General features: G+C 37.8%; 2 protein-coding genes across 2 annotated transcripts; both read right to left on the minus strand.

Annotated features, from left to right (window-relative positions):
• Positions 1-1,008: 1,008 nt before the first annotated feature.
• Positions 1,009-9,507, minus strand: LOC146387739 (deoxyribonuclease-1-like). Its single transcript, XM_084929570.1, has 10 exons — positions 9,393-9,507; positions 8,066-8,151; positions 7,571-7,665; positions 7,070-7,156; positions 6,574-6,677; positions 5,381-5,493; positions 3,738-3,889; positions 2,642-2,738; positions 2,439-2,534; positions 1,009-1,075 (listed from the first exon to the last, which is right to left on the minus strand). The coding sequence occupies exons 2-9, from the start codon at positions 8,144-8,146 to the stop codon at positions 2,481-2,483; spliced, it is 783 nt and encodes a 260-aa protein (XP_084785696.1). The 5' UTR covers positions 8,147-8,151; positions 9,393-9,507; the 3' UTR covers positions 1,009-1,075; positions 2,439-2,480.
• A 2,251-nt stretch (positions 9,508-11,758) lies between these two features.
• Positions 11,759-14,975, minus strand: LOC146387740 (deoxyribonuclease-1-like). Its single transcript, XM_084929732.1, has 8 exons — positions 14,895-14,975; positions 14,462-14,583; positions 14,246-14,332; positions 13,279-13,385; positions 13,003-13,091; positions 12,371-12,525; positions 11,914-12,010; positions 11,759-11,812 (listed from the first exon to the last, which is right to left on the minus strand). The coding sequence occupies exons 1-8, from the start codon at positions 14,973-14,975 to the stop codon at positions 11,759-11,761; spliced, it is 792 nt and encodes a 263-aa protein (XP_084785858.1).
• Between the last annotated feature and the right edge of the window lie 3,636 nt (positions 14,976-18,611).

The following is an 18,611-nucleotide window of genomic DNA, read 5'->3' on the forward strand; positions in this document are numbered from 1 at the left end:
GAATTAAACCAAAAAGGTTTAGTCTTTATGGCTATTTAACCAAGTCATAACGTCATAACAGCTGTACAAGGGAATAACCACAGTGGATTTTACTAAGGTTTAACGTTATGCACGTGGCTGCTTTGACTGACAGGTACCCTGACAGTAGCACCTGCAGCCAGTCAATGTTTGTTGGCCTCACCTCCACTAATATGATTTACTGGATGTTACGCAGAGACGTGTGGTGAGGAAAACATCAGACATCATTCTGCCTTAACTGAAGTATTTACTTTATTGTCTCTTGCCAATCTTTTGCACATACATACAGCAACTTCTCAAAATGGCCCCCTATCCATTTCTTTCCAGCTTTGAATACTCTAGAGACCACGCCTTCTCAATCCAGACTGGCCTATAAAAGAGCTGCAACTGAGGCGGGCCTCCTCCTTACAAGGAAAACAAGATGGCCACCACAGAGGCAACCTGAGAACACCTTTACACATTAGTGCTTCCCAACATTACCCGCTACCCCTTGTGGGTAATGTTTGTATTTATGCTTGTATTCAAAAGGTTCCTTCATGTAACGATCTGCTAGAGGGTGTGGGGAGCCATAGCCCCGTCCTCCAGGGTATGAAGCAGGTATGGAGAAGATCCAGGCTCCAGACATCCAGAGACCCTCAGAGCACAAGAGACCAAGGAAGACCAACAGAGGGGCAAGCATGCCACTCTCCCGGAAAGAGCTGAGGAGAGCCCCAGATGAGGGGTCACCCAGCAGCCATGGAGCAGAAGCCAGAAGGGGTTGCAGTGACGGGCTCGGTCCACTCCGCCGGCAGCCAGCTGTGCCAGAGTGGACCGAGCCCCAGAGGCCAAGGGCACCCCAGCCCCGAAGGGGCACGACCGAGCCACAGGTGCCAGGCCCTGACAAGCAGCCACCAGGAGTGAGCCGGTGCATACCTGAGCGTTGATGTCTTTTTGAGTTTTTTTATTGTGGAAAAACAAAATGCAAAAATTAATAACCTTTCAAACCAGATTTCATTCTTTCAGATTAGTTTATTGCAGATAAAACAATAAAAACTCTGTGCAGCCTTCTTCTCTGAACCTGTTTGATGTAGAGTCACAAAAAGGTACAACGAAAACAAAAGAAGCAGAAATAGAATTAATCTCATATAAGCGTTCAAAAGTTTTATCAATGAAAGCTTATGTGTACAGCAACTTCCATGCAGGTTCAAAATACTTCAATTAAAAGCGAATAATACGATGTGACAAAATGTGATAAAACAGAAAAAATTAATATGAACTGATTAACCACAAAAAATGTATTAAAATGCCCAAACTTCACACAAATAGAACACACGTTAAACTACACTAAAAGTAAAGTAAGAATATTTCAATAAAAAACAAGAGAAATTAAAAAAATATGAAATGACATTTGTTCACATCTGATGTAGTGAGCAAGAATAAAAATCCAGCTGTGATACTGGCTTGAAGTGCTGTCACCCTGATGACGTTAACATCTACACATGGTTCATGTTTACACAGACTGATATACCCCCCCCCCCCCCGTGTATGATAAAGTAGAAAAATACTAATTTCAGGTCTGAATTCATTTGAGTCACTCTATCTTCTGCTTCAAAAGTCTGACATTTTGCCTGGACAGGCATCAGATGGATCACCTCCCAGTTTGTCTGAATTCAGTGTACGCCTATTTGGGGATCATAGAAGTTTTCATTGAGTGCTTTGATAGCATCTCCTCCATAATGTCAAACTCTTTTGTTGTAACACATAAACAGATGATTAACTGTGTCAGACATCAGAGCGCTCATCCAGAACCAAGGAGAAAAAGTCACATTTTTTTACTTTTAACATTTTTTTAACTGAAGCTTCAGATTTCCTTCACTGTCCCCGATCCATCTTGTTATAGTTTTCACATTCTCTCATTCTAGCAAAGCAGAATCTACCAAACAGTTTTTTTTCAGAGAATGTCATGTTTTTCGATTTTGTGGGAAAGCTGGATCCTTAGAAGAGTAAAGTTACGTAAAAAAGTCATTGCTGCTTTTGCAGTTTTTGCTAACAAATTTCCACTAATTTAACTAATGTCCATTCTCGCTCTGCATCACTTGAGTTCTTGTTTTTATTTGCATCATTAGTCTCATAATCTGATTCAAATTGCATGAAAAAAATGCATGATATGCACTTATTTTGTTTTGGATCCTAATTTCTCCTTGACCTCACACAGGAAGAGGATAATCGATTAGCCAGGTGTGGTCCATGTGTGCTCGGGTCTGCGTTAGATATAAATGGAAGTGTATTTGTAGTTTTCTTTTCAGTGAGCAGAGTGGGCTTTTCTTATTTATTATCTTTTCTACAAACGTCTCCTGAGTGGATTGCTATCTCTATTGTAAAGTTTAAATATTTCTGAGGTGACCCATTCACCTATATATTCCTCATAGGGTAAAAAGTACCTTTCTTCTTTGCTGGAGGTTCAATGAGCTCATTTTCAAATGTTAATCCTCTTCAAGCTCCACCTCCACAGGGTAGTGATCACTGATGGATTGAGCCTGAATATAATCAAGTCAGAAATCCTTTTGAAGACAGCATGGTGGAGAATGCACAATGTTATAATACGAGTGTTTGCATGTAAACACTTCCATGTGAAAAGTCTTACCAATTTCTTCTTTAATTTGTAGGCTTTCTGGAAGTTGAAAGGCTTCGCTGAGTTAGCAACAACAGCATCATACATCTCATCTCCATACACCACGATCCTATTGGCAGAAAATACAGTCACCATTCTGTGCATTTTCATCGACACCATTGTGCGTTTATTTGAATTGAGAAAGATTTATATGTAATCAGATCATTCACACTTTTCTAGTGACATGTAGCAATGCAGGGAATCCAGTTTATACAAATGTTTTCAGTGATACACCAAAGCTCAAGGCAACAGCTGTCCACTGTTCTTCAACAGCAGGCGGTTAAACAGATGTGTTTTACAAACCAGCAAGCTGGTCTGCAGGGCTGCTGAAATATTTTGTACTGTTCAACAAAAATTTTCTGTAATGTACTGGGTCAATAAATAGGTTATGATTGCACTTGTTCCTCGCTTCCAATGGGTGCTTACTGCTCGTCTACATCTGGGGGCAGTAATGAGTCCGTTAACGCTCAGTGATTAAGAAAACTAGACTGAAATATTCAAGTTCATTTTTATTGTGCCAAATCACAACATGTTGGTTTATACTGCAGCATAAGGACCACACAGTATGTGGAAGACACATTAATTAGCGAGCAGTGATATATAAATACCTGAGAAGTAAAAAGAGACTTAGTAGAAAAGAAATGCTGTCCATCAGTGTGTCACAGGAAGTCACGTGGCACTCTAAGACCATAGCAGCATAACCAAAGGAAGGTTCAGGGTCACCTGATACAACCCTAACTTTATTCTTCATCAAAAGGAAAGTTTTAGTCAACCTCCCAAATCAAACTGGGATCTGGTTCCACTGTAGAGAAGGCCCTGCCCCCCTGCCCCCCTGTCTACTTTTAACACTTGATAACTTGAATTATGACTAGAGACACAAAGATGAAATTTTGGATTAAATCTATGTACAATCGTACAGCGTACTGTCCCATATTGCTGCTAAACGACAATAAATATATATACAAAATACAACACACACTATATCCAGAGATAAAGAATATGTGAAAAAAAAATACAGAGTCCCTGCAGACAGTGACAGTAGAATTAGAAATGGCAAATCTGAATAAACCTGTCGTAGGTATGGTCATTAGCCCCAGTAGTGGTGTCAGCATCTTCATCTATCAGCCAATAATAAGGAGCAGAACTGATGCTTAGAGCTTCCCTAGTTTCATCATTCAGGTAACATCCATCTGCATTGAAGTCGCCCAAAATCATGATGTTCTGCAGAAAAAAGCAAAATTAAAATTAGCATTGTAAATTATAACACATATTGATTACATCAGTGCTATTATCGATTTTCATTTTACGCTTTTTATTATTCTTTTTTCATTAAAAATGTCTTTTAAATTCACATTAGTATTTGGAAAGTGTCAGTTAACATTATATAATAACTTTTGCAAGATCCACTAAAATTATGGCTGGAACAATATAAACAATGTAACACCAGCCGAGGCTTTTTGGAATCCTCTTATGAAGCCTGTAAATACCCACATTAATCCATTTTTTATGCCCAAACACAGTTTGAGCCGATGTAAGTAGTTAGTTAATGTGGCCCTTGGTGTTTTTAAACCAGATGTTATGAATGAGGAGAGGTTCAGACTTGAAGCTGCGCTCTCCCTGCCTAATGACTGAGATGTGACTGATAAGACGTTAGCATGTGAGCATATCATGGATTATTGTTTTTTTCAGACACTTCAAATGACTACAATGCACAAAATGAAATTATTGTTTTATTGAATATGACTTAAATGAGTGACTGAGATAAAAGTCATCAAGAAAGAGTTTACTGGGATTAGGGCAGAGGGCTTTTTTACCTATTATAATGATCAATTATTATTATTAGAAATAACGGTATCTTTTATACTGTCAGTTCAAAATTATTAAAAAAACAAACATGGTCCATAATACATGTAATGTCAGACAGGCTGGCTTTGAGCCAACAGTAAATTAAGTAATGGCACAAAGCTGAGATGTCATCTGATCTGATATTTGCTGTTTTCACTATGTGCATTTATTTGAAATGGTGTTTTTGCTTTAACATGTTTCATAATATTTGCATTTAAATTTATACAAGGAATTAGTTTTTACTTTAACAATGGATCTGTTTGGTTACATTGTAAGTCGAATGCTCTACATAGCATTCTTGTCTCATATTTCTTACCTCCTGCACAAAGGGAGCCTCCTATCTATGGTTGTGAACAGACCGCCACACAGAGCACATATATTGGCATTAAAAAACTGGGATTTAAAAAACATTATATAATGATATAATTATTAAATATCTAATTATATAAATTATATAATTAAGAACACATGTATTTCTTCTCTATCCTACCTTATATCAGCCGTATAACCCTGTGTATAAACCAGGTCAGTTTATATCAGTAGGATAAGTAATGATATTCAGGACAATAGCTCGGGCGCTTGAGTTTGAACCTTCAGTGTGGGCATTTCAGGTTTTTTCTTAACGTTATTTTTATTAAGTTAGTTTTATTTTGATGTACCTTCATCCTGCTTACACCTTTTCAGTTCTGTGTCTTATTATCAGCTTGTCTAACATCAGCAGAGGTAATGAAGAATTTTAAACTGCACTAACTTGTATGAAATGTGCTATGAAATAAAATGTGATTGCTTGATAATCAAATAAAATATTTATTATTTTTTTGTATCATATTTAACATATCAATTATATGTTATTGATTTAAAGCTTACATCAGTTTCCAATTTTTCCCTTGCATCTTCAACCACATCATCCAGGGCTTCCAGCTCATTTTCAGCATCATCTGGATCAATGTGGACTGGGATCAGAACCAGATTCTTCACAACTAGAAGCACAAAGAGACGTTATAAACATACGATTTACTGATTTACTTTTGATGAGGTGGCACCAGTGACTTTAGTAAGTTGACTGTATTGGGTGGCACAGACTGAGCCTGAAATATGGTTTGCCCCGGTGCCCCTTGTCTATAATACTGTAAGTCTTACAGTGAAAAATCTGTTGCATTCAAGTATTTTCCTGAAGTACAGCTTTAATATTCTTGCACCTTATTTCTATGCTTTTTACTTTCTTCTTTATTTTGGATTCCAAAATACTGCACACCAAAACAATTGTTACTTTTAATATTTTGAAATATAAATCTACTAATAAATGATATATTAAGATATGCCCAAAAAGATGATTCTGTTCACCTGGATGTAGCATTTTCCACTGAAAACGTTACAGAAACTTTTAGAGATTTTCTACCTGGATGATTGAGCATCAAGGCATCTATTGGCCACTTTATGATGGTTAAAGCTACAAAGTATATGAGTAATTCATATATGTTTGAGAAATTCAAAAAATCCCCAGCTATAATATTAAAGAAATGTACACACTAATTTTGCAGTCATCTCTGGTATGAATCTACTGGCTGGCTGGGAGTTTTCTGTGTTTACGTGTCCTCGCTGTGACTGCATGACCTCTCTTCATGTACGCTGGCTTCCTCACACAGTCCAAAGACATGTATGCTATGTTAACTTGTGAATTTAGAGTGTGAGCATCAGTGGTTGTCTGTAGCCCTGTGATGGGCTGGTGACCTGTCCTGAATGTGCCATGCCTTTTGCCAAAGGGCTAATGAGATGGTACACACGCAACACCTGTGTCGCCAAATTAGATAAGTAGTTAAGAAGATGGATGGATGGTTAATATATGATCCTACATAATGACTATATTTACTTTGGGCTCTTAGAGTAGATTTTTATAGTAAAATTGTTGTACTTCTTCTGTTCTTGGTCATATCTGTGCCACTAATTTAACAATAATGAATAATACATTTAAATCATAGTAAATGGATTTAAGTGTCTATCCTGAAACGGGAGAACCAAGTCAGACTGATCTGAAGCAAAGATCATATACACATACAAACCTGTATTTGGACATTCAAACTTCACAATGAAGGGCTCTCGGGCAAGCACATCTTCGTTTTCTTCTTCATACTGGTAGTAATCTGTCACGTTTATTTCATCATGTCTGAGACACAAATATAAACAGCTGTATTTTAATCTTTTCTGGGGATGATAGATTGACAATGATTAATTTCCTGGATGCTAAACAGAAACACTGAAATATGAAAAGGACTTACTTATTGCTATGAACAACAATTCCTGTACTTTTGTGTTATTATTTCATATTCATATTTATTTTTAGTTTTAAGATTAAAATTGAAGTTAATTTGTTAGTTTTTTCAAAAACTGGTTCAAAGATTTCAGTTTAACCTTTTAAAAAGTTAAAAGAAAAAAATAGTTTTCGGTACAAAATAACATTTATTCCCTTTATCTGAGATACACACACAAACAAATTGTAATGTTTTTAATCAGTAGGTGGTGCTGCAGAAACACAACTGTGAACCTCGCGATGGATACCTGTAGAAGAAGACAAACTGCTCCTTGTGAGAGTTTCGTCCTATTGGGTCACTGCTCAGCATCTCAAATGGATGATATTTGTTTTTTCTGTTGAAAAACACAGCACAGCTCGATTTAACTTTTATTCTCTTTTGTGTGAAACGTATCAGCAATTTAAATCCCAGTGAAAATGTGACGCACAGCTGCTGAAACTTTACAGCTGGTCTTCATTCTGTGGTTTTAATAAGGAACGATTTAACAGCTTTCAAGTATCAAACCTATTCCTTGAGCATAGAATCTGTATTGAACGTACATAAAACATGCTGTATATGAAAAAATCAGCAAAAACATGAAGGTTCCAGCCAGTTTTAAACCAAAACTCCTCCCACCCAGTTTAATAACTGGCTAACAGTGGTAGTCACATTGTTCTAAAACAACAACTCGCTAAGCCACGGTTGCTTCATCGTAAACCTCTCAGATGTTCTGTGATAGTTACAGGTTATATAATTTGAGATGAATCACCCATATTTATTGAGCTCCGTGAGAAACTTTTTCATTGCATTGCCAGTGGGATCCTGAACTTCCTGCATCACCACCAAACTGTACCGAGACACAATCTACGAGAAACACATGAGCACGGTAAAAACACGTTTAAAGACAGTAGCATAAAAGAAAATATTAGAAGTAATTTGAAGAAGCTTCAAAGACAGTAAAGCAAGCACCACAAATTTAAACAATGCATCAGCTTTCATGAGCCAGCGTGAACAACATCAGGAAAATGAAATAAATAATGGTCCTATAATCAGCTATGTGTTGTTAGCATTTAGATAATATACTTATTTTTGTGAGATATGAAAAAAAGGAACAGGGCACAGACTGTAGTGGTGGATTACTGTGTTAAAAAAACAAAAAACAAATTTAACCTCATGTTGCATTCAATAGCACAAAACTAATAAACACAATCAAAACTCTAAGTAAGTCAAAAAGGTCACAGTGTGCTCCACGACTATGATTTACCTTGATAAGGTTTTTCAGTATATTGTCATTATTGACTTTTTTCATTCCGAGGTTCTTCACATTAAATGCTGCAATCTTCATGGTCACTGTAAAAACAAAATTAACAACAGAGACTTCAGCAACAACAACACCGTTTAGCAACTTATTAGCAACTCAGGGATAATGGAGTGTGTTGATGTTCTGCATGTTTGTCTAATACATTACAAATATTGGTAGTTAGCTCTACACCCAAAGTATTAGTTTAAACATTTTTAGATAAAAAATATATATTTAAACCAGAGCACAAGAACTCAGGCGATGATAAAAAGATGCAAAGCAGGGAGGAATTGGTCAAGAGCCTCTGTGAGAGGTGCAGAGCTAAATTTAGTCATTGGAAATAAACAAGGAGCAACTATCTTGATTAAATTTACACATTTATTGTTTGGGACGGTGAATCTAGAGAACAACTTGGCTTTACCGCGTGTAACCATGATCACAACCATACAGAAGTGTACAGAAAATAGGATTATTTAATTTATTATCATATGTGTTTTATTAGCATGGAAAGATTATATCATTTTAATACAATTAGCCTTATCTTTAAATAAAATAGAGTGAAAAAGTACAAGACAGTAGAAGAAAAAAGTGTAAAGCGTTTTTCTTAGTGTGATTTTATTCATTAATAGCCACAAGAGACATAAAGCAGACAGCAGTGTTGTTGACACGTTACCAAGAAATACTGACACAGGAGGATGCACATGCTATTCATAAACACTGTTCATGAATAGAAATTAACTATTATTCATTCAGTCTATTTAAATTTGCAGGTGCAGATCCTCAACAGTTCACTCAATAGATGAATAATAAAGTGATCATAGCAGTGAAGATTAGGACTCTGCTTCACTAAAACTGGCACACTGTGCGGTTTTCAGACAGGAAACTCTTTCATTTAAAACTGAAACAAATCTGAACTGTCAAAACCAGTCGCGTTCTTCTAACAGTTCCTGAAATATGTATTTATTAACACCTTTTATTATGATGTATATGTTCTTATTTGACACCTCAAGACCTTTTTATAGTATTATAGTATTTTTATTATTATTATTATTACTATTATTATTACTTATTACTTTCTTTTTCTGCTTGGCTGACTTTAGCAGATAAATATCTCCCACCTGCAAAAAACTTCCCCTGACAAAATGCATATAATCTGAAAATCATTTTGGCAGCTTCACAGCAGTCGAGCTGGTTTCCCGCCAATTCTAACTTTGAATTACACAATGCAAATTTTGCAAGTCCAGTCAACTAAACAGCTGCTCAATTGCCTGCAATTATTTCTCAAACTTACCTTTTCTGTAGAAAATGCAGAAAACTAAGAACAGGAATTCACCAATCTGGCTATGATGTCCTTTTGAATTGTCCTTGCTATCAATGGGACTGACTGACTGTTTCTGCAGGCAGAGAGACAGCCCACGCAGTATGAGCATGCTCATACATGCAGCAGACACTTCCCTGAGAGATGGCACAGACCAAATGCAGAGCTAACAGGGCAAGTAATCAAATCATAAAATCATTGATTACAAGCAACATTTTCACAACTTTATATTTATCTGGTGCCTCCTGTCAGCACAAGACGAGAGGACGTTCTTTTGTGGAAATGATGTTAAAAAGGGCCTCAGGATAACACATAGATGTCTAAAGGGTCAGTGAGGTATGGCTGTGTGACATGTTTTTATCCATGGCTGTGTTCATGACAATCCATTCATATACCAAATACATAATGTAGTTTCCTCTATCCTCAGAGATATATAAAGCTTCACTTGGTAATAAAAAAATCTTCTTTCCTCCACTGTGACTCAAGCTGTGCCTTTCATCTCTTCCTACACACAAATATTCCCGCTTCTTTCTTGCTTCCCGGTCATTTTAAAATACAGGATGCTTCCTGTTGATGTGCAAAAAAACAAAAAATGTCCTTCCACACCCACACCACTGAGACATCTTGTCTGGATGGTGTGGCTGTTTCACAAACGCTGTGGTAGCAGCTGTTTCCTTCCTGTTATGTTGCCTGTCTGAAACTGCATAATAACAATGGCAACAAAGTATTAACAGAACAAATGAGTCATGCTAGTTGGGTTCTTAATTCTTTGTTATACAAAATACTAAATATAACCAAACAAAAGGTATAATGCTCACAGCTCCTTTGCATCAATATCATTAATAAAATGAAAAGATTAAAAAGTGATGTTAAAATGTTCTACAGTAGAACAAAATGTTTACAGCTTTCTTCTAAAGACATTTCTGTACAAATTCATACAGATAATTTACAACTTTAGTATAAATACAAACAGACATTTGTTTTCTTCAACTCAGCAACTTGGACTGTGTTACCTCAGAAAGTCAGGATTTCTGCTGTTCAACAAGTTTCTCTTCTAGTTTTGGTAAAATTAGAATACTTTATTAGTTTGTTACTTACAGTGTATGTAGAGCAGTTGTTATCTTAACACTACATGACATTGTCGCTTCTGTCTCAAATAAACGAAACAATACAGAAAGGCAGCAATTAAAACAGCCAATGTGTCCATGGGATACATGAGAGGGGTGTATTTTTCTCACAGAAGAATATTACATCTATACAGTTAAGTTAAACTTGCGACCGGGGTGTTAAATTTCTGTTTGGTGTCACTTTTGTCTGCAAGGACTGCTTCAAAGATAACATTTATAGTTGCATTTGTAGCCCTGCTGCTGTCTGGCACCCTGTTGAGACCTGTCCAGGGTGTAACCTGCTTCTTGCCCTGTGGCAGCTGGGCCAGGCTCCCTCCCGGGTGGAAACATTAATGAGGTAACTGGATACATTTGCAAAATTCAATCCAAATCCAAAATACAATAAATAAACAAAATGATTATTTAAAATTTAAAACTATATTATTAAATAAAACCTGTAAAATCACTTAGATAATATTTCATCTCATTCATGTCAGGGCTTCGTGTGTGGAGGAGAGGAAGAGATGACTCAAATGCAGGACTCGTGGTGAAAGCTGGTGTTTATTGCAGATGGAGTGAATGAACAGAACAGGAGCAGGAAATGGCTGACGGACGGACAGACGGGCGGACAGACGGGCGGACAGACGGGCGGACAGACAGACGGATGGACAGACAGACGGATGGACAGACAGACGGACGGACTGAATGACTGAATGAGCAAAGCATATAGTGACAACCTAACATCAACAACAATGACACGACAATGAACTGATGAATCTGAGGGACTTCAATACACAGACTGAATGATTAGTGATTAGAGACCGGTGAGTGAATGGCTGAACGTAATCTAACTAATGATACATAGAAGTAACAGGAACAGAACAACAGAAAATGGGAACGAGTGACAAAAGGTTTATTTGCCATTGTGTTGGTTGATTGAAACCCAGGGGATCAATTCAATCCTGTTTTTTTCTATGAAGTTCCTCCAAAAACAAAGTTGTTAATTTTACTAAAAGGCAGAGTGCCTCATTTACTCTTCATTGACATAAAATTGCACATAATATGAAAAAAAGACAGCAAAAACTATTTTAACATGAACCGTTATATAACTACACATATAAGACACATACATGGTTCCTGATTATACAACTGGGGGTGAAATTTGTTTGCTATCTCACTTCAAGGCAGGTTCTCAATGTAAAAATAAAGCTTTTTTCTATAATTCTTCATACGTTAATTGTCCCGAAGCTCCACCTCCACGGGGTAGTGGTCACTGACGGATCGAGTCTACAAGTGGAAAAAAAACATGGCAAACAGCGGTGAAGTGAGATGTTTGCACGTAAACATTGCCATGTTAAATTAAATGTTTTTAATATTAAATGTCTTACTGTGTCATAATTTAGGCGGTACGCTCGTTTGAAGTCGAAAGGCTTTGCAGAGCCAGGCACAACTGCGTCATTCATCCTCTTTCCAAACACCACAATCCTGTTGGCAGCAAATACAGTCACAATCATGCATTCATTTGACTTTGGCTGTTTTTTAACATGCAGATGACAATTTGCCATCAAGAAGCATTTCACTTTCTTTGTTTTAAGTCTGTAATGAAACAGAACTAGGGAGGTGTAGGCAGTGAAACCATTGTGAGGCAGGAGGGGCGGTGATTGTTTTTTCAGCATAGAAACAGATCTTGCCCACCCTGATTTCCTAATCTTAAAATAGGAAAGTATTTATATTTATAAATAATAATTATTTAGATATTCAAATATTTGCTAAGCTAAAAATAAAATCGTGTGACTCTGAGCAAGACAACAACAACATAAAGAAAAGTAGTAAATATGAAGATACCTGTCATATGTATGGTCATTAAGGTCACTAGTAGTGGTGTCAGCGTCTTCATCTATCAACCAAAAGTAGGGACGAGAGCTCATTCTGATGTTTGTCCTTTTAGTACTTGACAGGTAACGTCCATCCGCATTGAAGTCCCCCAAAATCATGATGCTCTGAAAGACAATATATATGAAAATACAAAGGTAAATATTTTATAACAATATCATTTAATATAATTTTGTTCTCCAGTCTTTAGGTTTGAGCACATTTCAGATTTTTCATTTTAGTTACGCTCATATGTCAAACATAATAACAGCACAGGTTTGGTTTTCAAAGAACAAATTAATTTAAATAACTTGAGAAGCAAATTATTTTGACTTCTTGTCAACAATAACTTTATCTTAACAAATAAAAAATAGTTTACTGTTATAAAATTTGTCCACAGCCTGCTGCTGTGAAGTGCTTGAAGGGCTGTGAGTCTAGAATGACAATCAGACCAATGATTGTAACTAGCAATCATTTCATGACCTTTTCTGCTCTAATCAACATATTAATGTTATTATTGTTATTTAGCATCATAAGCAAATCCATTCTGTAAATTCGTCACTCTTTCATTTCCAGCCTACATTAGTGCCTCATCTCCTTCTTGCATCTTGGACCACATTATGAAGAGCACGCAGCTCATGTTCAGCATCCTTTGGTTTGGTGTGGACGGGAATCAGAACAAGCTTCTTCACAACTGGAAGCACAAACATAACCAGTTAGTTACAGGTGAACATGCACAGTAGTACTTGTTTATTTGTATACTTGTATGGACATTCATGGACAATTGATCCTGTATCCTGGAAGAAGGAGCAGCGTCACCAGTTTCAAACTGGTCCCTGTGATTGTAGAAATAGAGGACAAAAGCTCACACTCATACATACGTCTGGCTGAACGGCAGCGAAACTGCACAATAAAGGGCTCTCTGGCAAGCACATCTTTTTTTTCTTCTTCATACTGGTAACGGTCAATCACACTCATTTCATCCTGTCTTAGACAGAAAATACACACACATCTGTTTCCCTCATGCTAACATATAGCCAAGGTCTCAGCCCAAACTGCGATGACTTATATCATGAGAAGTTGCTTATTGTTGTGAATCTTGTGTTGTCTGAGGAAGTCTGAGGCTTTTTGACTCCTAGTGTGTCGGGGTGTTGGGGACAGACAGGCTGGTGTAGGGTTGGTGTATCATGTCTCTCTGCTGGCTGGGGAACGCCTCCGTGTCCTCCCAGAACAGCTGGAGTAGGTGAGGGAGAGGAGGTGGTTTTTCTAAAAGCCATGTTCACCTATTCTCTTAAACATTCATAGAGTGCTTTTATTTCTTTTAAAGGAAAAAATATCTAACGCAATCAATGTTGAAGAGTCTCTCCTTAGACCAGGGGTGGGCAATTCCAGGCCTCGAGGGCCGGTGTCCTGCAAGTTTTAGATCTCACCTTGGGTCAACACACCTGAATCACATGATTAGTTCGTTACCAGGCCTCTGGAGAACTTCAGGACATGTTGAGGAGCTAATTTAGCCATTTAAATCAGCTGTGTTGGTTCAAGGACACATCTAAAACCTGCAGGGACACCGGCCCTCGAGGCCTGGAGTTGCCCACCTCTGCCTTAGACTGTTGCTCCTGCATTCTGGACCCGGATAAGTGGCATAAAATGGACGGTGGAAGAACAAAAGTTAATATTTTGGTTTGAAGAATATCTGAAATAATTTCTGAGAATTATCTTAAACTTTTTAAAAAATGTTTTATTTTCCTTAAAATCTGCAAATGCAGTGATCTGTCTTGACAGATTTGAGCCTTATAATTCTGGACATGTGAGACATCTATGAAACATATGAATGTCAGATGATTGTACCTGTAGAAGAAGACAAACTGCTCCCTGTAGGAATGTCGTCCTACTGGGGCACCGATCTCCATCCTGTATCGATGAGATCTGTTCCCCCTGCTCAAAAACAGACATAACTGTAGTTCAGTTTTATTTTTGGGAGGTTTTGTACATATTGTGTGTTCGGCATTACAGCAGGAATACTGTTGTTGTCAGTTAGTCCCAGTGGTCAGCAGGTGTAAATGCCTGTTAATGTGGTTTGTGATGACTTTCTTGTGTCTGTTGAGCTCTGTGAGAAATTTGCTCATTGCCCTGCCGGTAGGATCCCGGACCTCCAGTAACACCACCACACTGTACCGAGACACAATCTAAGAGAAACACACAAACCCACTTAGTAAAAATACATTTAAGAAATAAAAGTCTGGTGCAACAGTTCAGCAACCACTGGGAATCCAACACATCAACTTTTACAAGCCAGTGTGAACAAACTTAAATAACTCTGTATACTGCAAAAATGCCAAAAATGGCCTGACGTCACACACTTAAAAGTCAGCAACTCTTATTGTGGCAATACGTTCTATAATTAAATGTTTGAATATGTTGATGACACAAACACACTTCAACAATAAAACAGCATCATAATTTAATCAAATTAAGTTGTAAATGTCTCATGACTTACCTTGATTAGATTATTTCGTACAATATCTTTGTTGAGTTTTCTCACTCCAAGATTCTTGACATTGAAGGCTGCGATCTTCATTCTGACTGTAAAACCAAACTTTTGAGAATATCACAGCAAATACATAATTTCAGAGGCTTTAACATTAATGAGAATGCTAACCATACTTAGACACAGTGCTTTGTGTCTAAGCTCACACTTGCCCAGAGCGAGCTGTGAAAGGCTTCAGCCCTGATTTTAACCCTAACTCAGGTAAGCTACTAAGAAGGTGATGGTGGTGGATGTATTAGACCTTTCCTTTCACTTTTTAGTTTGGTTTGGGCACCTGGCTGCCAAATTGATAATTGTTTGACTTAAATTAAACCATTTTACAATGTTAACTAGAAGTCAAACTTCAAAAGTAAAATTCAAATTCAAAGAAAGAAAAATGAAAAGAACTAAATATAAGAGGCTGAGAGAAAATGTCTGTCTGGTTTCCCGCCAATTCTGACCTGGCATCACACAATCAAAAGTCCAGTAAAATGAAAAGAAGCTCAATCACCACTTTGAATACTGAAGCAATTTTTTAAAGCAAGAAACAGAAAATAAAGAAAAGAACTCACCAATTAGGTTAAGATCAATAACCACAATTGTCTGAAGACACAGAGAGCTGAAAGAGATCCTTCACTGTCAGTGGAAAAAGGACGACTGACTGAGAGTCTAAGCAGGAAAGGAAACGGCCGTGCTAAACCACACAGCCAATAAAACTGGCTCACAGACACAGTGAGAGAAAAGCTGGCACGGATCATTTAGCATTTGAAAAACTGGATATTTCCCTTTGGAGCGGTGGAGTCCAAAACTGAGCTAAAAGAGAACAAGTAAAAATCTTTAAATGGAAACAAAGAAATACACATTTCTTTGACTCAATGTGTAATTTTATGTGATAGAATAATACACATAGGCAAAGTGCACACATAACCAGCACCCTGGGAGCCCTTTATGTATGTAATACACATGTATGCTTTATGTACATTACATAATTGTATACATGTACTTATGTGAACCATTATAACATAAAGTGTAAAGGTATCTTTAAAAAGTTTGTAAATGATTGAATCATGTTAATCAGATGTTAAATGTGTTCTGTGAATGTTTATGACACACCAGAGATAAATCTCATGTCAACAGTCGACATTTTCCTAAGAATATTTGATGCTTTCAACATCTGCCAAAGAGAATATACTCTTTGTGTAAAAGTTCAGGATGTTTGAAATGAACTGAGGATTTCACTGAGACACCTGAAGGGCCTTTCATGGTCAGTGAAATGGAAACGTCTGATAGTTTGACTTTAAATGTCTGATTATATATTTTCTCTAAAAACTACGAGAAAAGCTTTTCACTGCTGTTTTATTTGGATTAAAGTGTGTGTGTGTGTGTGTGTGTGTGTGTGTGTGTGTGTGTGTGTGTGTGTGTGTGTGTGTGTGTGTGTGTGTGTGTGTGTGTGTGTGTGTGTTGTAGTACAAGACATGCACAAGATGCAACATCTCTCTTCCTGTTGCTCTTCCATCCCAGCTGCTGCTCATAGAGGATCTCTAACATTTCAGGGTTTTTATTTTACAGTACAATTAAGTAATTGTACTTACTTGAAATTGTCAGGGATCCTGGGTCTGAGCAACCCAGGATCCCTGAGCAGTTATGAATTATATTATTATTATTATTATTGTATGTATATTTGGTGTTGCTGTCCTTCTCCCTGTTTACGTGTGTGTGTATATGTATATGTGTTTCGGCGGGCGCCTTCAGGCCTGGTGGGTGTGGCCCTGCTGACGGTCTGGCCACACCCGAAGCTACACACCTGCCGCTGATCAGGGCTCGTCGGGGGAGCTACTTAGGAGAGTCTTGGAGCTCCCACCGACGCGGGATCATTCTATGCGACTCCACGTTAGTCTTCTGCTTAGTTAAAGTCTGTGAGTGTATGCCTACTGGAATTGAGTGTCTTGACGGCTGCCTCTGTCATTTTCCCCTCAGGAGGAGCGTGGAACATCGGAGGGCAGCAGGCACGGGGTGTGTGTGGACACACGGCAGTGGAGAACACAGAGCACGGACTTTTTGGGAAGACACACACGGGAGTCACGGGAGAGCACGGGGATTTACTGTTATTGTTTCCATCACTGTAAATAAACGCACTGTTTATACACAGAGCACCGCGCCTGGGTCCTCATTCCCCATATCCCCACGGTCTGCCATGCCAAACCGTGACAGAAATGGCCGGTTCCTCATTAGTTGTTAGAAACAGCTTCTTTCTGTCACCTCAAAATATCCACAATATTTACACAAACTTTCTGTTTGAAAGTATGAAGAATTTTAGAGTTGTTCTCTGAAACAATTGGTGCTGTTTTCAGTGGATTGTTTTTTGTGGTTGTTTTTTTTATATACTTTTGTTTTCTTTATTTTTCTTCAAACAGCAAAGTGGCCGTTGGTACTCCTCAAGCTGGCTCATTGATAATATGTGAAGAAACATTGTAAATGAATCAGGGCAGATTTTTGTCAACTGCATAAATCTTTGGAAACTTAAAGCATCCCACCAGAGATGCAACTCGATCAGAGTGGTTGGCTGAATGAAATAAATAACTGGATAGTTAATATTCAAAGTATCGACATCATTAACGTCATTAACCTTGGAACAGAACCTTTTGTATTTGTTCTAACGATGCAAACTTTAAATATGTGTTTGCAGCTTCAGTTATAGATAAAAATGACAAATATATGGCCAGCTATCAAGATGAGGTACCTAAGTTGGGCAAGACCTTTTTTTAGCAAACGCTGTAGCAAACGGATGTTTCCGTCTTGTCATATTTTCAAGGGGAAACTGTGTAGTAACAATGGTAACAAAGTGTTTACAACAAAGTCAGTCATGTCACTTGATTTCTTCCATGTTTCTGGCGAAAGCAAAATATAGAGCACTCATACAAAATGTTATATTTCTCCCTGCTGACATTTTCAGTTTCTGTCTCTCCTCTCTTCTATCTGTGATTTTTGTTGTTGTTTGTGCTCCCTGTTGGGCCTTATTTCAGGGTCTTGGCCTTTGCTCTACACACCTGAGGAAATCACCCACCTGTCTCACATGATCTTATCAGCTTAAGGTAGTGGCTGGCACCTGAAGTCATTTGCTGGCCTTACTGTGTTTTTCCCTGTGTACAGACTCCCTGTAGTGCAGCGAGCCTGCATGAGTTAAGAGTGTACTGACCTGAAGAGAGGTGGATGTTATGGATGCCTGTTCCCTTTAAGAACCCTGGATCCCCATTAGTTTCTGATTATATCTTAAAATCTTTTCCAAGGACTACTTTGAACCTTTTATAAAATGATTCAGAGCTCAAATGAAGCTGTTTGGTATGACACACAAACCTGCAGAACTGTAATGGGTTTCCACCTTTAGGTGGTGCTGTAGAAACACCGGAGACAATCAGATTAAACTGTTCAAGCATATTTTTTAAAATCCTACAACATGGCATGCTCTACTGCTGTCCTCCGTGTATATTCCCCCAGTCATGTTTGTGTTTGATCCCCCACCCCCTCACAAGCACAGAGGAAGACCTTTGAAAAAGCTTATCTGTTAACAGCACTACAGAGGTTCCTTAAGGTTACTTGGTTACTTGCTAATGCAAGCTCTGTTTTAGCAAATGCACAGATTGTAACTAATTTCCAACCATTTCTTGTTTGGCCCTCTGAGCTCACAGA

Source organism: Perissodus microlepis, chromosome 5 (assembly GCF_051167445.1).
Source record: "Perissodus microlepis isolate ML-2025 ecotype Zambia chromosome 5, ASM5116744v1, whole genome shotgun sequence".
Taxonomy (NCBI): Eukaryota; Metazoa; Chordata; class Actinopteri; order Cichliformes; family Cichlidae; genus Perissodus; species Perissodus microlepis.